At 40.4% G+C, this 18,981-nt stretch overlaps 1 protein-coding gene across 12 annotated transcripts in view; it reads left to right on the top strand.

Annotated features, from left to right (window-relative positions):
* The window catches only part of LOC125893723 (R3H domain-containing protein 2), a 79,690-nt gene that overhangs the window by 20,359 nt on the left and 40,350 nt on the right, over positions 1-18,981 (top strand). For 9 of the 12 annotated variants that reach the window (XM_049585106.1, XM_049585340.1, XM_049584795.1 and 6 more), the window contains 9 exons: positions 8,230-8,388; positions 8,862-9,020; positions 9,137-9,359; positions 11,653-11,694; positions 13,823-13,909; positions 14,079-14,223; positions 15,374-15,452; positions 16,784-16,843; positions 17,508-17,648. In XM_049585106.1, coding sequence (XP_049441063.1) covers positions 9,201-9,359; positions 11,653-11,694; positions 13,823-13,909; positions 14,079-14,223; positions 15,374-15,452; positions 16,784-16,843; positions 17,508-17,648 — 713 coding nt within the window. In that variant the 5' untranslated portion in view covers positions 8,230-8,388; positions 8,862-9,020; positions 9,137-9,200. The remainder of the gene's footprint in view (positions 1-8,229; positions 8,389-8,861; positions 9,021-9,136; positions 9,360-11,652; positions 11,695-13,822; positions 13,910-14,078; positions 14,224-15,373; positions 15,453-16,783; positions 16,844-17,507; positions 17,649-18,981) is intronic. The other 3 variants (XM_049585492.1, XM_049585184.1, XM_049584874.1) reach the window with 2 other exon arrangements.

Raw genomic sequence — 18,981 nt, 5'->3', positions numbered from 1 at the left:
GGATTAGTTTCTGCCTCCACTTGTCTGTGCACAGTTTGTCACATGGTGTGATGCAGTCTTCTCATTTGTTGATGCAACTTAAGGCCTTTTCAGACATGGAATATGTAACACTGCAGGCTTCCTCTGTCTGTTAAAGAGATGGGGTTTTGTCATTGAGACAGAGAAGACTTTTGTTCAGCTTCAGTCAGACATGACAGGACATTGACAAAATGAGCTGCATCCACACTAAAGAGTAAGAGTGTTTAGTAGCCTCTCACAGGCTGGACCACTGATGATTTCTAAAATTTATTTTGTTGTTTAAGCCTGAATGATCATTGTGAGCATGGGAAATGCTCGCCAATACTCCAGTGAAACTACTGATACATTTCATTTCATCACATCAGTTTCATTATCAGTTTCTGCTGCTTGTTTTCCACTATCCAACGATGCACAAGGATTCAATGACAGTATGTTAAGTTGGGACTCTCATTTAATTCCAGTCAGCTCACAAATCAGGCTAATTTCTTATCCACGCAGATAGATCATCAAAATGCCTTAAAATCGGCTCATTCACAGTGTTTCCTCAGTTGTTAAACTGACATTGTGCACGTCGTGCCCCAACACTGTCCTCTGACAAAGAACATTGAAATAATTCATGTTTTTTTTCTTATTGCTGTTTCACATTTGTCTTGGTATGTCATTTCCACATTAATATAATTATTTCATAACTCTTATTTACTTTTTTGAATTTGGCCCACTTGGAATTCCATATTTCTGTCCTTCACCCACATTGCAGCACTTTTTCCTTCATCACTAATGCATGCAAGATCAGGATCCCCTCTCTCTATTCACTGGCATTCGTTAATTATGCAGAAGTAAGACTGTTGTTCACTCGGCCAACACCTCTTTCTCCTCTTCACCCAATTTCTCCTCTTCACCCAATTTCTCCTCATGTGTTTTTATCCTCCAGTCTCATTTTTTTCCCTCTTCATGCATCTCCTGTATGTTCCCCCAACTATACATAGGTTATAACTAGAGAGAGCAGCAGAAAGAGGGAGACTTAGAGAGAGCTACAGAAAGGTAGGTAGGTAACTAGGGAGGGAGGGGAGGGAAGGAGGGAGAGAATGAGTCATAGCTCGTCCCACAGGACTGAGTGGGTTGGCTGAGTGGAGGAGGATGGCGTCAGCAGTAGGCCTGACAATTTAAGAAGACACATTAAAAGAGGAAGAAAACAGGAGAGAGAGGGAGAGAGAGACAGGGAGCTAACACTTAGAAGTGGGTGGATGCAGAGAGAGAGATATTGATGGGAGGGGTTGACGTGGAGGGGGTGGAAGGCAGGAAGGGGTATCCTCATAGCACTGACGAGAGAGGGGGTGGCAGGGAGAAGGACAGAGAGAGACGTAGATGGAAAAAGAGAAACCCTGTCTTCCGCTTCGTTTGACCATTCATGTCCCCCCTCGTCTGTGCTTTGCGTCTTGTTAATCTGCCCTCAGGATGTTTCCTCTCCGTATGTGTGCTGCTGTCGTCAGCAAAGTTTCCCGGCTCTGTGTTTTCTGAGCCACACAGTCACCCTAATCACTTTTACATATCTCAAGGCAGAAAATATTTACAGTGTTCTGGAGTGTCTCTGAGTGTTTGGGCCAGTGATGCATGTATCCATATTTTCACTGAAGCGCAGACTCTTTCAGCGCGAATGTGCCTGAACCGTTCCTCTATAGTCCCGGCTGCTCTGCCAGCCCCTTCGTCCCCTCCCTTTTGTGAGATTGTGCAACCGACGCAAAGGGGAATCCTCTCTGACACAGACAAACACTGGTGCGCACACACTGCGAGCGCTGCTGATATATAATATGTGCAGGCACTGAGCTTGCACAAACTCTGCCATTACTACACACACACACACACACACACACACACACACACACACAGCAGCTTCCACTCTGCGAAGACATAACCTTGCTGCCTTTTGTGAAATGGGTTCTCTCTGACGTCAAATGGGCGAGGTGCACGGCTGAATACAGAGGAGCTGAATTAGGTCGAACTGCCTGTGTACGTCTCCCACTGCTGTCTGTGGGTTTGTACGTGCTCGCTCACTCCTGTTTGCAGCGTTCTGCGCTTCCATTCACCTTCATCTTTCATTCAGCCTCTGCAGAGAAAATGGAGAGGCATGTCTGCTACGCATGATTCTCCATTATGAAATTTGAAATAACGCAGTGAATGAAATGAATAAGTGATAATAGTAGCGGCTCACAATCATTACCCACTCAAAACTATAGAAATATACAGTGTTCATTCTTTGTTCACTTGCATTCTGGCTGTCATTAATGGGGAAATAACCAGAGTAAGGCAGAAGAGGTAGCCACTGTAGATTCATTCGTCCATCTGTACTGTAACTGTATCTGTACTGCTCTATTGTGCTACTGGCAGAATAATCCAATCCGCTTTTATTCTTTTGCAGGGGGATTTATTTCTCCACCAGATTGTTTCTCTGACATTGTGCCATTTGGAAAAGATAATGATTAATGAAGTAACTGATTGATCTAGAATATGCTAGAAAATAAAAACATAAGCCCATTGCAAGTTCCCTGAGGCCAAGGTGCCATCTTCTGTTTGTTGATTCTGTCTCAGTTAAAGTTAAAAAAGTATTGACTTCATATTTAAGCTGCACGCTGACCAGTCTGGGACCCACAGGTGTTTGAAAGCTATTAATCTTATTAAGACTGTTGCCATTTACTTCTCTTTGGATCCACTAATTGATTCATTTCATTTCATCACAACAGTGTAAGTTAACTTTCGGCCAACTGACCCCGATTTAGAACAACTTGAGGAATTAATATATTGGTGCTCTTTGGCAACAGCTGGTGTTAAACTGTGGCTTTTGGCTGTCAGGCATTAATTACCTGATAAGTTAATCAGTTAAAAGACTTTATATAAACAAGCTCTCCGCTCTTACTGGCTACCATATGGTGGAATTCCTTTCATTTCTCTGGCTTGCCCTGCTGCTAACTATTGCCGAGACCCTGACCCAGCTTGACCCGGAGCAGCTAAATTTGACAGTGAGCTCATACCTGCATAGAATATTTAGTCTGGCTATCCTACTGTCTGACGCGGTGATATACATTCTGTGCGCCTTAACACAAACACATATCCTCACGGTGTTGACCAGACAGATAGCTCTCCCTGTCTCTTTCACTCACCACCTCACACTATCTCACTCCATTGGCAGCCTTTGGTGTGGTAACCTGACACAGTGGGCAGGGGAGTGTGTGACCGGTGTGTCGCAGCTGGTTGCCTGTCCTCAGGAGGGCCCGTGTAAAAGGCTGCAAGGTTTTGGTAATGTGTGTTAAGAATGCCCTGTAGGGATGTCACGATTATAGATTTTCTTGGTACGATTATTGTCAGAGAAATAATCACGGTTTTACGATTATCACGATTATTATGCATTAATTAATTTCACACTATAAATGTGTAAAATCACACAAACACTCCTTATAGATCTTTAAGTTTCATTTATTTCCATGTGCTCCTGCTTTTTCTTTTATCTCTCAACACAACAGTGATGGTTTGAAGTACGTGTGGCAACTATTTTGTTCATGTATGAAAATATAGTAGCCGTACAACCGGGCTTGGTAAAGTGTTTTTAAGTTGACGTAAAAATAAACGGCGAACATTTGTGAAATCCCGCACTCATGTGGACGTGAGTTTCTGCCTGTCGTCTCACTCCAAAGAGCTACACGGACCCAAAACCATTACAACCTCACGCTATGTGCACACAAACTGCAAAACTATCCATTGAGACGAGCCTTAGCTTGTCACGTTGCACTGTAAGCCCAACTCGTATCATACCACTACGCCATTAATTGCAAATGACACGCTAACATATCATTTTTTAATTCAGTGTTACATTAGATAAATTGAGATTGACATACATTAACCCAGTCATTGTGCATTTACCTTTACTTGTGCATGTAAAGCCGGGTGGTTGTCCTGCAGGTGTTGTATCATGTTGCTCTTGTTTGATCCTTTGGCCGCGACTTTTTTGCGGCATGTTTTACAAACTGGAAAGCCGTCGTCAACAATGACCCCTTGGTCATTTTGCGATAGCCAAAATGATCCCACACGGCTGACTTTATTCGTTTTTTGGGGGGGGCATAAGCCTTCTTCATCCATACTTCATCACTCGGAGACGCCGCTTGTGTAACTTTGTTTTCGTTCCGTGCGAGTTGCGCTGACCTACTGTATATGGTTCTGTGTCGCAGCATAATATTTGGAGAGTGACGGTGTTGAGGAATCTTTACGAATACAAAAAATTTTTGTGGGTGTTGTATGTCTGCCTGTGTGGCTTATATATGTGCTTACCTGTGTGGGTGTTGTGGGGTTTTGTAAAACACTGCCATTTTGTTAGATCTTTTTTAGTTATCACTGTTAATACAAGTTTAATACAAGATAATTCATAGGGATAAGTCCTCTTTTGTTGAGTAAAATGTATTTAGTTTTGTATTTTCACATTGTTATTTAGTGTGATTTTTGGGGCTAAGTTACTGTTACAAGGACCAATAATTTGATGGTGACGCTTGCAACTGTGATGCTGTCTCACAGCTGAAAGAAAGTGTCTTGTTTATTTGATCAGCTCATTCTGTGATTATTCAGAGGGGCATGCAGAGGAGGACGACCTGAGTGTGTTAAGAAGGATGTCTGCTGATTTTTGAAAGAAGTAGCAGAATGGTTTATTGACTGGGCACTACAACAAAAAAGCATGACTTCTGAAATGAGCTTAAGTTTGCTACGTGGCTTTTGGCGAGGTGCTCCTTAGCAAGGCACTGAATCCCAAACTGCTCAGGGTGTGATCCTGTGAGGCAGCCCCTCACTCTGACTTCTCTATATTAGAAATTAAAATGTATAAAAATTTCACATCACGACCAAAACTATCATTGTTATCAGTATTATCGCAGTACTGTTAAAAATGTGTGGGCGGTGGTTAGCATTGTCGAGGAGAGGGTTCCTGGTTCAAACCCAGGGTGGAGGTGGCAAGGAAGACATGAGAACTGGGCTTGGGTCTTGGAGTTTATTCACTGACAAATAACCTAAACTGTGCACACATTGCACTGCTACATTTAACTTTATACTCTCTGCTCCGGTCGCTGCAGCCTCACTGTCACGAATCACCATCACACACAGGCTTTCTCTCTTTCTCACTCTCTCTTCTCTGCAGCACACTTTCTGGATGCTGGTGATTTTCAGCACAGTAATCAAACATGGTTTTAGTGGTAATTACATTTTGAAACAGTAATACTGTCGGGAATTTCACCATGGTTTATGGTGAAACCGGTAGCTCTTTCATCATCACTGCTCTCCATACATAATGCATGTATAAAGATCCCGCTTGTTCATGTGTGTATTTGGGTGTGTGCGTGTGAATGTGTGTGTGAATATACAGTGTATGATGATGGACTGAACAAAAATGAATTAACCTAAATGCATAGGTACTACATAAAATGTGGATTTTACAGTTGCCGTAGGGTGAACTGATCAGGAAAAATATCACGTTCACCAACTTCATTGGTTTTAAACTGGCCAATTCGTAAGACATTAGATAGGTTAATAACATGCCTGATCAAAGTATCCCTATCCTGCTGTATTACACCAGCCTGTTAATGTTGTTTCTTAGGGACAGCATGATGTGGACAACCTCTTTTGCTATGATGTAACTGGCCAGGGTCCTGTGTGAATCAGCTGCCCTGCTGCACATCTGCAGCCTCATGTGGTGATGCTGACAGTTGGCAGAGAGATGCCAACATCAAGCCGACTGACACACTGACTGAACTGGGACACAACAGGCAGTGCTGCTGCTGCTGGTTTTGTAGATGTTCAGTCTGCAGTGTGTAGCCTCAATTATGACACATGGTACTAGTTTTTTACTAGTCCTAGTTACAGTCGTGGTAAAAGTGGTCGTCATTCACATGAATTTGTTTGCTGGAATCGTTTCTGAGATGATAGAGAATATATGAATTGCAAAATGTGAATGTGGTAAGGTGAACTATGTTGGGGTCAGTTCAGGGTACCCTCCCTGATGTGTTGAGCTAATCTGCCATTTCAGTGTAATGTGTTAAATGGCATTCATGTTTGCATTTAAAGTGCCATTGCTTTTTGTCTAATCATGGCAGTTCATTGCATAATTTTTGAAGAGGCTTCACTGCTAATCTCAAAAGCTTCCTCAGTTCAGCAGCACTAATGTAACGTTCTAGTACTTGATATCCCATGACCTAGATGACTGAAAGCCCACATTGTTGTTTCTATCACAGTCTTAGATTTCCTGAACTCAGAAGAAATTGGAACAGCAGTAATAGCACATCCTGGTCTCTCACTTTTCTTTCCATCCTGCTCTGTTCTCTCTGCTTCTGTCTGTCCGTCCCTCTCAGTCTGTGCACACTGCAATCCACATATTTATTTTTAATATCATTCTTCTCCCTGCTCTTCTTGCTGGTACTCGCTCAACACAAATGGCAGCAGTTGAGAATGACGTTGCCATCTCCTTGGCAACACTGTGGGCTGGTGTGCGTGCGTGCGTGCGTGCGTGCGTGCGTGCGTGCGTGCGTGCGTGCGTGCGTGCGTGCGTGCGTGTGTGTGTCCAGGGAAACGAGGGGACGGGGGTAAGTGTTGAGGAGAGAGCTGAGGAAACATAAAAGAGGCATGGGTGGAGGAAGAGAGAATAGGAAGCTGGTTTATTCATAAGCACCCCATTTCTGGCAGTGATTCACAATTTGTCCTGCAGCCCCTCCCTGCTCTCACTCTGCTATTGGTCCGCTCAGCCATGAGATTGACATTCGAGATGAATGATTATCTTTGCTTTCTAATGCGAAACCATTCATTCTTTTCTGTGCAAGAATACACTGCGTGTGTGTGTGGTGTGTGTGAGCGAGCAAACAGAGCAGATTATTTCGAAGAGACCGTGTCAGGCGTCTGTATCTGCCTACAGTAGATAGCGTGGCTATGTTACGTGATGCTGTATGGCAGGCTTGTATAAGCAGAGCGGGGTTGGGGCATGTGGGTGTCCTGGTCAGTGATGTGGTGTAATACTGCTGATGCTGCAGCTGATGACGCCTTTGCTGTTGCATTGCCTGGGTCTCCCCACACTGGGAATCCCTGCCTAGTTTGTTCACTCATCTCATCTGTCCTACAGCACAGCACAGCATAACACAGCAAGACAGACAGGGACATGCATGAATGGCACTCATCCATGCTGCATGCATGCAATCTGGCAGTCATGCTTCTGATGCCGGAATTTGTGCTCGATTAATCTTGCTATTGCATGCATGTATGCGTATGGGATTTCATGCATACTGTTCATGGTCCTCTCAACAAGCACACAGAAGTCATGCTGCCATTGACCCTGTGATACCAGAGGATATACTGTAGGATTGAATGACAGATGGATTGTTATTTTATTGTGTCTGTGTTTGTGTATGGATGTAATGCCTAAGACATCAGTTCTTGCTTTAGAGTCTGAATTCACCCTAAAGCTGTTTGCAGTTCTGTGTCAGGTTTTCCCATGCCGATAAAATTAGTTCAATGATGTCATTTAGAGGAAGTCATGGCAAGACAGAATACTAGTTATGATAAGAACTGAGTTATTGCAAATATTGTTTTTAATAACAATCTTTTTGTCATTGAAGATACAGTAGCCTAAATCTAAATGTGTTTTCTAAATGGCGGGAGTTTAATTAAGATGAGCTTGCTGCTGGAAGATGATAGGGTTTAAATAAAGGTGATGTTTACATGCTGTGTGCTCAAGAGAATTGTTGAATACCGTCCTGTTCTAATCCTGCGTTGCATTCTTGGTTGTCATATTGGCAGTTTACCGTACAATTTATTTTATCTTACTTCAGTGATTCTTTGTATAAGTAGAACAATCTGGCAAATACCCAACTCCAATTGAAAAGGTAATAATTTTCACTGCACTAGGTCGACGGTTTTGACGAATGAACCCTCTTTCTTTGACGTTTTGCTGCTAGTTTAAATTTTCGGGGGGAAAAAAACTGGCTCTTTCTCAGGCAGCACACATTTCCCATTCATAAAGAGTGTTGAGAGAGACTATAGAAATCTGCAGCCCTGTGTGCCAGTAGGCTGTGAGCTTTCAGCTGCTTTGTCCCCCTCCCTGCTCAAATCAGCAGCAGCAGCAGCAGCAGCGATGAGTCACTCAGTGTGTGAAACATGACGTCATTCGTGTCTTCCTCTTCTGTTCTTGGTGTTCAGGGCTCCTGACTGGAGGACAGACCATGCTGCTGCACTGAGCCAGAGGGAGAGGAAAGAGAGAGGCCCCAGAGGACCGCTGAGGTGGTGGCTGGCCTGTTGGTGTGCCCCTCCCCCCTATCTGGCTGGCTAGCTGCTGCCTCTTCAGTTCACCTGATCGCTGTAAATATTGCTGCCTTTTTTTTTTGTCGTGCATGTTGATATTTTTATGATATTGTTCCATTAAAGATATGTCTTTTGAGGTGAATTTGCAGTCATATCGTGAGAAAATGAAACCTCTAAATACTTATTATTAGAGGACAACAATTATCTTATTTTGTAGCTAACCCTTTGACACAAAAAAAAGAAAGTAAAAGTGATAAAATCACATTGTTTGGTTCGCCGGTTGTTTTATCCATCAGAGTTAAGATGTCACAAGGGGCAGTATAAATGATACGTTGATAGAGATTAACCATTTGTTCTGACATTGTAAAAAAATTAAAAGTTTCTCGCTGTTTACAAATCGAGATGTCAAAAATCTTGTAACTGACATTATAGTTTCTATATGTCCTCAGATCAACCTGTGTAGGTTTTTGAGGCAACCTATTCCAAACATATTTTTTAAAAAATGTCCATCTGTGTGTTTTTCCTTTCAGCCCCACCCCAAAGGCTAAGGCTTGCTATGGATTGCGCTTCGCCCCCTGCTGCAGCCCAGCCCAGTATAGTACCTTAGTGGGTTCCCCTCATCTTCCTGTGTGTGGTTCCCATCCAGACTTACTGTACAGAGTCCAGCACAGATCTGGTACCACCTACAGGTAGATTGTATAGCAGTACACTTTCACCCAAATACTGAAAGTGTCTGTCTCTTTCTCATTTTTTTTTTTTTTTTTTACAGCTCCTCTAACTCTTTCTCATGCCTATTTTTTCTCAGCCACTCCTGGGTTCTCCACCCAACCCCCTCCCCAACTCCCACCCTCTCCCCCTCCCCTAAGAAGATGTCAGTGAGCCTGACAACAGACATCCAGCAGGAGGGAGAGAGTGGGCCACTCATAGAGCCCTGCAGTCGAGGCAAGACCTCCCCTCAACCGCAGGGTACAAAGGAAGGGACAGGAGAAGGCCTGGAGCCTGAGGAAAGCTCCCCGCAGGACGCACAGGTGAGAGAGCGTGATGATTGGCCCTCTGGCCACCAATGTTAAACCCTCCAAAACAAACCTGGGTGGAATCTTTGACCAGATTCTGAACTTTGACCCTCACACATGGAAGCTGGTGCACACCTGTTTCTTCCAACTCCACAACATCACAAATCAAATCGATGCTGTCAACCAGAGATCTAGAATTACTAATCCGTACACTCATCTGTTTATGCCAAGGCTATGGCAATGCTCTTTTCTCCCATCTCATTCAAGCAGCACTGCCCCGCCTGCAACTTGTGCAAAAGGCTGCAGCAAGACCCTACATGACCTCGCCTCTTAATACCTCTCTTAACTTTTACATCCCTGTACACCACTCATCTGACCAAAGCTGTTAGACTCTGTCCATCTGATACTGTCCTACCCCTCTGTTAGATCAGCTAAGTCTGTAAACTGCTTCAAAAAAATTCACAAAACCTGTCACTACCCTGTATTTATTGTTTCTGTTTTATCTCACCCATTCTTGAAAATTTGGATAGATAATGTCCTACCAAAAAACCCTTAAAATGATAACTTCAACACACTAAATTTGTTTTTTAGGGTGAAAAAATTATGCTTTAATTTTTCTAATTTCTAAACTTGACCTGTGCCAGAAAACCCATTTATCCCTGACAAGAATTTACTACTTCAGTCAAATAAAAAATGTTACTTAGAATCAAAATCAGAAACTGTATATACTGGTAACATTGGTGTAAAAATGTACTGCTATAATCATTAAAATACATTTTTTTGTGAAAACGTTGGCCCTCTAAAAATGTGTGCCAGATTTTTATCAACTCTGTCAGTTTCTACAAAATCATAATTTAGTTGAGCATAAAATTGATAAGCTATCTCACAAGGACTCCTGTCTCACTTCCTAGTTTCTAAAAAGGCGGGAATGCTAATCAGGTACCAGTAAGCTGTCTATTTTTGATAAATTCATTAAAAGATCTCACTATCAGGTATGTCTCAAACGTAACATGTCAACTCTGTAGCCCTTCTCAATCAAAACTAAATGAGAATTATAATTTTAAAGATTCTTTTAGCAAATTTGAAAAATAAAATGGCTACTCAGTACAACTCTGTAACATGTCAGCTCCGTCAGAACTTACATCTTACATCCATTATGCATGCTATTTAAGAAAAAATTAAATACCTGGGAGGCTGGCCCATTACAGGGTTTACTTTAAGATATATTTTCCCAGCCTAATTAAAAATCAAAAACCTAGAAAGTAAGGTTTTGTCCCAATTCTAAAGAATGAGTGCACTATATATAGCATGTATATCTGTCTTTTCTGCATCTGTATTCTGTGAAACTCATTGTAGCTTTGTTTTACAGGGTGCTATATAAGTGCAATCTTAATTACTTATAGTACAAAAGTGCTCTTAGGATTTTTAGATTGTTTACATCATGTATTGCAAAGATGGATTTGTTTAATAATTGAATAACACAAACTCGCTGCAGGGAATTAGATTGTTTTAAAATGTACTGCAGTAACCTGGCTACAGCAAAACCAGAATTTGTATTCAGCTGGTCTGTTACGGTGTGTTTCTCCCTCTTTCTGCCATATTTTTTTGGTCAAGACTGACATATTTTAGGAGTTTAAGAGAGGACATGAGAGGGCCTGAAGTCTGAAAATAGCTATATGTGCACACCTATGTTTTTCTTACATTTGTCTAAATTTAACACACAACTGTTCAGGTAGAAACTGACTTATTTAGACTTATTTTAGTTTCAGTGTTAGCCACATTTGGATTTGATTATTTGGATACAAAGACACACAACTAGAGAAACCTCTGTGAGCCCACCACACTGCAGTCACATTGACACTTTGGCTGTCTGAAATCTGTCAGATGCACCTGTGTCTTTTAAAACCCTGCTTCAGATCTGAGTAGACATATACATGGTCAAGTAATCGGGTTTCTGCTCAAGAAATCTAGTTATGTTGCACATTCTGTAGATGTAATACAGAGACTTGGCATTTACAGGTTTGCACATTTTCACCCCGATTCTACACATTTGATCTCATCTGAGCAGACTAGGTGCATGCACATCTTGTAAATCTGGAACTCAGAATAAATGTATTCTGCAAAAAAAACAAAAACAAAAGAGAGATTTTATAAATGTACAGCTGTGTGCTGGTTGCAGTCTTTTTATGAATGTGCGTATATGTATTTAGTCTGCATTACATAATTAAATACATAGATAGTGGATTTGTATGTGTATTTAATGTCCACCTTATGATTATTAGTAGTAAAATAACAACTTTTCTTGCAGAAACGGGCTCCTAATCACAGCCATGGAAGGAAAAGGGCCAAGGTGAGTAATTTGTGGTCAGCCCCCCCCCTTCTAAAAGTCACCCATATAACTTTGTAATCCCGCTCCCTGAAATAACCCCCCTGCTGGTTTGTTGTGTAAGATGACCTTCCATTATTAACGTTCTAATCCTCTCAACTACAGTGGACCACCGTCTTCTTGTCATTGGCTTAAAATCTTAAAGCCCATGAGAGGATTAAAAGTAGGTCTGTTTGCCTCACCCAGCCACTTAAGACAGCTGACGGAGACTATGATATGATAACTAGATGTCAGTTAGTGCCAAATAAATATATAAATATTGTCAGTTGGCTTGTAATGCAGTGAGAGAGTTGTGTGAAGTATAGCAGCTTTTGTAAAAGTTATACAGTTGGTCCTCTCTCTTTCTCGAGCTCTCTGTCTCTCGAGCTCTCTCAAGCTCTTCACTGAGCAAGCTGCACTCAGATACAGCATGAACTTAATTGGTGTCTTGCAAAGACCCAGGTTATACTTTTAGGTTTTACCATGCGTTGTAGACAAGTGTATAGACAACAGACTGCATTGTGAACGGTGCTGTTCACATGTTTGCCTATGTACTATGTGTATTACGAGACAATTCCACTATAGGGCACACCTGTAAACTTATTTTTAGCATTACTTAAACAATAAACATAATGACGCTCGAGAGAGTTACTGTATTGATAATTCTGAGATCACCTTGGATCACAGCAGGAAAAAGTGCCAGAAGCACCATTTAGGACGGTGTGTATCAAGCGAGTATGTTTTCCTCATTCTGCTAACGCTGCCTCAACCATTCATGTGTGTATTGCATCTTGGGGATGCATTGCATTAAATGCCGAGGATACACACAACCAACACTCCAAACAGATGCAGGATACACGAGGCAACCGTCACCCAAACATGTAGTTAAAAGCAAGTACATCTCCAGCCTCAGACCTCTTGACTAGTGTTGCATACTGCATCTTGAACTCCCGACCGCTGATACAATGTGCACTGACTCTGTGAACTCTAGTTGCACTGGTCTTTGTGCATTCACAGTGATACATCACTTCACCCCGCTTCATGCCATTTAGTTGGGCTATGCATCACAATCTTGCTTTTAACACTGTTTTCATAACACCATATCAAACTCTACAATAAAACAATCTGAATTTCAAAAAGACTGTGAAACAAGCACTGTTTCTATGAAATGTGTGCATCAGAGGAACAGATAAAGGAGACATTTTGTCATAATTACATCATTAGCAACAGCTCATTGATCATTGTATTAAGTTATTGTCACTTAAATCTGATGATCTTAAATGAAGCAAACAGTGAAATTTGCATCCATAAACTGTAGCTCTCCAAAACAAAACTTACCTTCCTCATAACTTTGAGATTCTCGTATTGTTTTTAGGCTTGTCTGCATCTTTAAAGATGTCAAGGCAGTGGTTGGTCATACTTGGACGTTAAGACCGACTGTGTTTTTGGAAGTGGCTTTCTAATGTGACATCCCATGCTTAATCTGCTCCTAATAATAAATTCATGAAGTTGGATCACAATTGTTTTAATTCCAACTTGGTTTTGGAACACAGTCTGCAAAGGGACAACGTCTAAATGAGCTATGTTGTTGTGGGAACTTTGTTTTTTCATATTGTAACCTTTAGCATTGAATTTTATAAAAACAGGTGATTAGCGTTCATTATTTTTATTGTTTATTTTCAAACAAAAAATGGCCTGAAGCTGATTAGATTCAAGAATTTAGGAGGAAGAAAATGTGATTTAAAAAAAAATGTAAAAACAATTAATAAATATGTAATACAATAAACTACAAATAATACAGATATTGAGTGAAAAGGGTCATTCTAATAATGCTCTATGTGATGCAGTGGATAAGTTTACCATTTATTATTTTTTTTTACGTCAAGACACTCTCGTGCTTTAACGCCAGCTCATTTGCATTTTCCCACACATTTTTTTCTTCAGTTTTTTGAACTGTGGTTGTAAGAGGACCTTCTCTACTTTAAACTACAATTATAAATGCCATCTTATAGCAGGAAACTTTTAAACTGATCTGCTATATATATAAAAAAAAAATCCCTAAAAAACTAAATTAATCAGCCTTACAGATAATATATGTGTGGTTCTGTTTCAGTCTAATGCCAAACTGAAGCTGGTACGGAGTCTGGCAGTGTGTGAGGAGTCCTCTGGTCCGTTCTCCAATGATGGACCTCCAGAATCGGTACTGTTCCTGTCTCTAACCCCTAACCCCTCACCCTAACCGTTGTTCATACCCTGCAGTCAGCCTAGCTTGCAATTTCTTGTATGCAGCCACAGTTTGTGCAGGATTAACAATGCTTTAATAGACTAAACAAAATTAGAATTCAAAATTTTACCATCTTTTCTCATAGCAGTGGAATGTGGTTTTCCAGGATATCATCCAGCTTCACATCAGCTGTCCATCGGACAAGGAAGAAGAGAAGTCCTCAAAGGACGAGTATGAAAATGAAGAGAAGGAGAAGAAGGACAAGACTCCGCGAAAGATGTTGTCACGTGGTAAGATGCGACTTTGGAGGTTAAATGCATTTTGTACTGTGTTGTGTTATCATGCTTTTATTCCTGCACCAGACAAGATTAGAAGCTGAGTTAGGTCTTTAAATTACGTTCTCCATACCGTAGACTGTGTAAAATAATGGATGTAGCTACTGTGACATTGCCTGTGGGTTTGTGGACTCCCGTATTGAAGCCTTGAGTTCCGCATATTGGCTGCTGCCATCTTGTTTTTTTTGAGCCAGAAGATCTTACTCGTAGACTCTGGGGATGCCTTGAAGACAGCCTGTCACTCACAGGGACCACACCCTTGATTATGTGTAACTTTAAGCGTTAATAAAATATAAACTGGTGAGTTATATAAAAAGTCACTCCCCTACAGTTGTCACAAACAGGATAATTATCCACTAGCTACAGAGACCCAAACTGTATTTTGTACCCGGCTGTAAACATGTTTATTTCTGCTGTAAAGTTGGGTATTTCAATGTTAGGGGATCTATGAGGATTGACTCGCTTCTGGAGCCAGCCTCAAGTGGCCCTTCAAGGAACTGCAGTTTTTGGCACTTCCACATTGGCTTCATTTTTCAGCCCTTCAGGTTGCCTCTTGCTCCATATTCAATTACAATAAATGCCAAATAACAGCGTCAGTGTGTAAAAATGTCCCACATTAGTCATTTTTTAAAATGGATTCACAATGTCGCGTCTCTTGCATGTAAATGTGATGTCCACTGTATTATTAATACCCAAACTAATATGATGTCAAGCTAATTTCTCTGGAAGATAATGGGATCCCTCCCTCTTCTCTTTTTTTTAATTACCTACCTCTCTCTGCAGAGGCCCTCAGGCGTCATTAGACTCTGAGAGCAGCAGAGATGGAATGGCTAACCCAACTGTCTAGTGTAGTGGAAAATAATGGAAAATGATCCCCTGAAGAGTGTGTGCGTGTGTGTATGTGTGAAAGCATAGGAGAACAGTGAACTGGTTCTGCCTCTTATGTTTATCCTTCCTGAACAACCTGTAATGTCGTATCCAGTGTGGGGTGCCATTTAAGCAGCATTCTGACTTGTGTCACCAGCTTTCTGTATCGCACCCAACCCATCTCTCAACTTTCTTATCCTCTTGCCTGCCTATTTACTTGTTCCATTCTCTCTGTTAGACTCCAGTCAGGAATACACTGACTCCACGGGCATCGATGTTCATGAATTTCTGGTCAACACACTGAAAAACAATCCCAGGTATGAGACTGCCATCAAAGATTGACTGTAACATCAGGAGCACAACAGAAAATTTAAAAAAAAAAAAAAAAAAAAAGGCATCAAAAGAACCAGATGGGTCATTCATATTAATTTATTTAGTTTGTTATATATTTGTATATACATGGCAAAAACAAAATATATTTTGATCCATATACAGTAAACATTTTCAGACAAAGTTAGCTGTTTAAAAAGTAGATTTCTGATAATCTTTATGAAGTATTTTAAATCTGCTGACTTATTAAGTAGCTCATAGGGCTGTTTATTGGCAAAGATCTGGCGATACAATACGTATCACAATACAGGGGTTGAAATTCAATATATGGCAATATTATAATGCAATATATTGGGGGTTTTTTTCATCTAACTTACGGGAAACTTTCATAGTGTGAAGAACCCACGACCATATGTATTAAAAAATTATCTTTGCTTATGCAATCAGAAAAGTGGGATCTGCATTTGTATTTATCAGTTACTATAGCATCCAACATCATAGCACTACTTTTTGTGCAATCCCAGCTAATAAAATTACCTTTGCATATATCAGTAAAAAAATAAATAAAATAAATTTTAAATATTTTAAATTTTTAAATTAAATTTTAAATATAAAATTCAAATATAAATAAAATTGATGAGGGTTTGTGAGATTTTTTACAGTATCACAGCACATAATATTGGGAAACTCAAGTGTATCAATCATTTCCTACATCCCCAGTAGCTCATCAGGTAAATACTTTAGACAGATACTGACAAGCATACACAAAAGCACTTGAACCTTCATCTCAGTTTTCTTAAAGCAATAAGATCTGCGTTTTGGTAACATTGCAGCTGCATTGATAGCAGTGTGCAATATGAACTACAGCATGCACTGACTGTCAGAATACCTGTCAATTCTTAAAATACGATGTTATGCAAAGTGTTAAAGGGAAACAACAAAAAATTGTAACCTAATAAATGTTATAGGGCTGATAATCCATCAGCATGAGGTTTCCTAAATTTGCTGCCAAGTAATATCGTCCTCCATCCTCTACAGGATTTTGTAGATGAATCATTGATATAAAATGTCTTATACTCCCCAAAAAATGGCAGCATTATAGCATCCAGTTGTTAAAAGAAGGTTTAATAAAAGGCAGTTTGAAATGGAAAGAAGTTCTGGAGATATCACCATTGTAACAGAAGTGAAGTGATATAGTTATTATTGGAAGTATTTACTGCCTTACATCAAACCTTTGATCTTTGGTTGGTATACACTCACTGACCTGCCCCCCCCCCCTCTGATCTGTCCCTCTCTCTCTCTCCCTTTGGCCCAACAGGGATCGAATGATGCTGCTCAAACTAGAACAAGATATCCTGGAGTTCATTAATGACGACAAGTAAGCCATGTTCTTCATAAGCCCTCTCTTGTATTTAAATTTAGCCCCTCTACACCCATTCCTTTTTATTTATAGATTGCTGAAGTGATGAGATAAATGTGGCAAGTTGTGGTTGTCGATTTTACGACGGCAAGTTTGGGCCGACGGGTTTTCTGGCTAAGCACTCTGTGTTCCTCTGTAACCGGAATAGTGTTACGTTAGTAAGTAGTACAACTAAATCTGTCAGAAAGCAGTAAATCATCGTGCGCTCAATGAAGCCAAGTGAAGTGCCCTCATAGTGGGACCTTGTGCTTGTCAACACCTCAAAATTCAGTAAACAAAAAACTTTTTAGAGAGATTAATTATTGTGGGAAACAAGACAACAGAGGGTAGTACAGGAATTACAAAGTATTTACTACTGTTCTTTAGAAAATATCTAGAATACAGTTGTGTATGGGAAGTGATGTTTTTCAGACAGCCAGGTGTTTGGCACAACCTTTCAGAATGCAAATCCATGTGTCATGATCATAAAACAAACATGAGAGGGTTTTGTTCTCAAAATATAATGTACACAATGTGAAAGCAAATACACTACGGTATGCCACAAAAAGAAAAACATAATAATTAAGCTATTATTTGCAAGAGCAGTGTGAAATAACATATGCTACTTTTGTGTTCCCTGCAGTAACCAGTATAAGAAGTTTCCTCAGATGACTTCTTATCATCGTATGCTGCTGCACCGCGTGGCTGCCTACTTCGGCATGGACCACAATGTGGATCAGACAGGCAAGGCTGTCATCATCAACAAGACGGGCAACACACGCATGTGAGTGTAGTTTCTAACTTTGGTTCTGACTTCAGCAGCTGCAACCTTAATTATGTTTACATTTAGTATCTACTTGACTTATTCAACAGTTAAAACCCCTAAATAATACCATAGTTTATTGAGACTTTTCCAGATGGCAGAATTTTAGTAGTGTCAATGAGGGTTTAGGCAGGGGCTGTTATATGCAAATTAAATCCAGGAATAATGTGAACAGCCTCAGGGGAACACACGATAACAAACCCACGTGGCTGAGGTTGTCGTGACAACCACAGCAGGCTTCACTAACAGAAGAATCCCACTGCCAAAAACTTTTAATTTTGATCCAGATGAAGAACAGCCTGGACCAAAAATTCGACAGAGCAGCAACGTGTAAGCAAACAGAAAGTTAGTTTCTGCTGAATGCTGACGCAGTATCAGTGCACCTGAGAAATGAAAGTAGCTTGAGCCAAGCATGCAGCTGATCAATTCTAACAACAACACAATGAATGGCAAAAACATAGTGTACTTTTCACACTCTGCGTGCACTTGAGACTGAGAGAGGAGAAGTTGTTAATGTAGCAACCAGCAAGCTGTTGAAAGTTAGGTTGTACCCCACAGCTGTTAAAGATATGTGTAGGTAACAAATGTAGTATCACTGGCATTTCAGTTATTTTGGGAAAAAAGTACCTTACTTTACTGCACAGTCCATTGCTTGTAATAAGTGGAATTTATAGATAAAAAAATATCCTTGATGCATTTTATCATCATCATTATTATTTCAACTCTAAATAGTTGAACTAAAGCAATGCCCAAGGTATTCTGGAAAATATGAATTGTATTCTGTAAACTACTTGTAGTTTGAGCCAGGAAATAAAAATGCTAAATATATAATTAAAAGGAAAGGAAACCAGTCATTAATTACACATCTGGCATGGGCATCACCAAATGGCGGACTGTGGTCTGGACAAATGACTGTGACCAATTTCTGATAAATTAATAAGAAATAATACTCTTCACCAAGCATTCTTTTTTTTCTGATGTGAGTGTAGCTAATCAGTTAATATGGCAAAAACTTCACTCAGTTGAGCCTACCAAATGAACTGTTAACCAGGCAAAGACAGCTTGCTATAGAGACCGTTGTTCTCTAGCAAGCTGTCTATGCACTGTAAACAACCAAAGAGTGTAAGGGAGATAAGCGCGAGATGACAGCGTGAAGTACCTGACTCTGCTACTGTCTGACCATTTCTTTCAGGCCTAATTTTATTTATGCTAACATTAGCTGTTTGCTTTCCATACAAGTGCCATAAGACTTCAATGTGTCTCTATTTTAAAAGTATCCTACTCTGAAAATTGA

Source organism: Epinephelus fuscoguttatus, linkage group LG1, assembly GCF_011397635.1.
Source record: "Epinephelus fuscoguttatus linkage group LG1, E.fuscoguttatus.final_Chr_v1".
NCBI lineage: Eukaryota > Metazoa > Chordata > Actinopteri > Perciformes > Serranidae > Epinephelus > Epinephelus fuscoguttatus.
The sequence above is the reverse complement of the archived record's forward strand: the minus strand, read 5'-3'. Positions and strand labels throughout refer to the sequence as shown.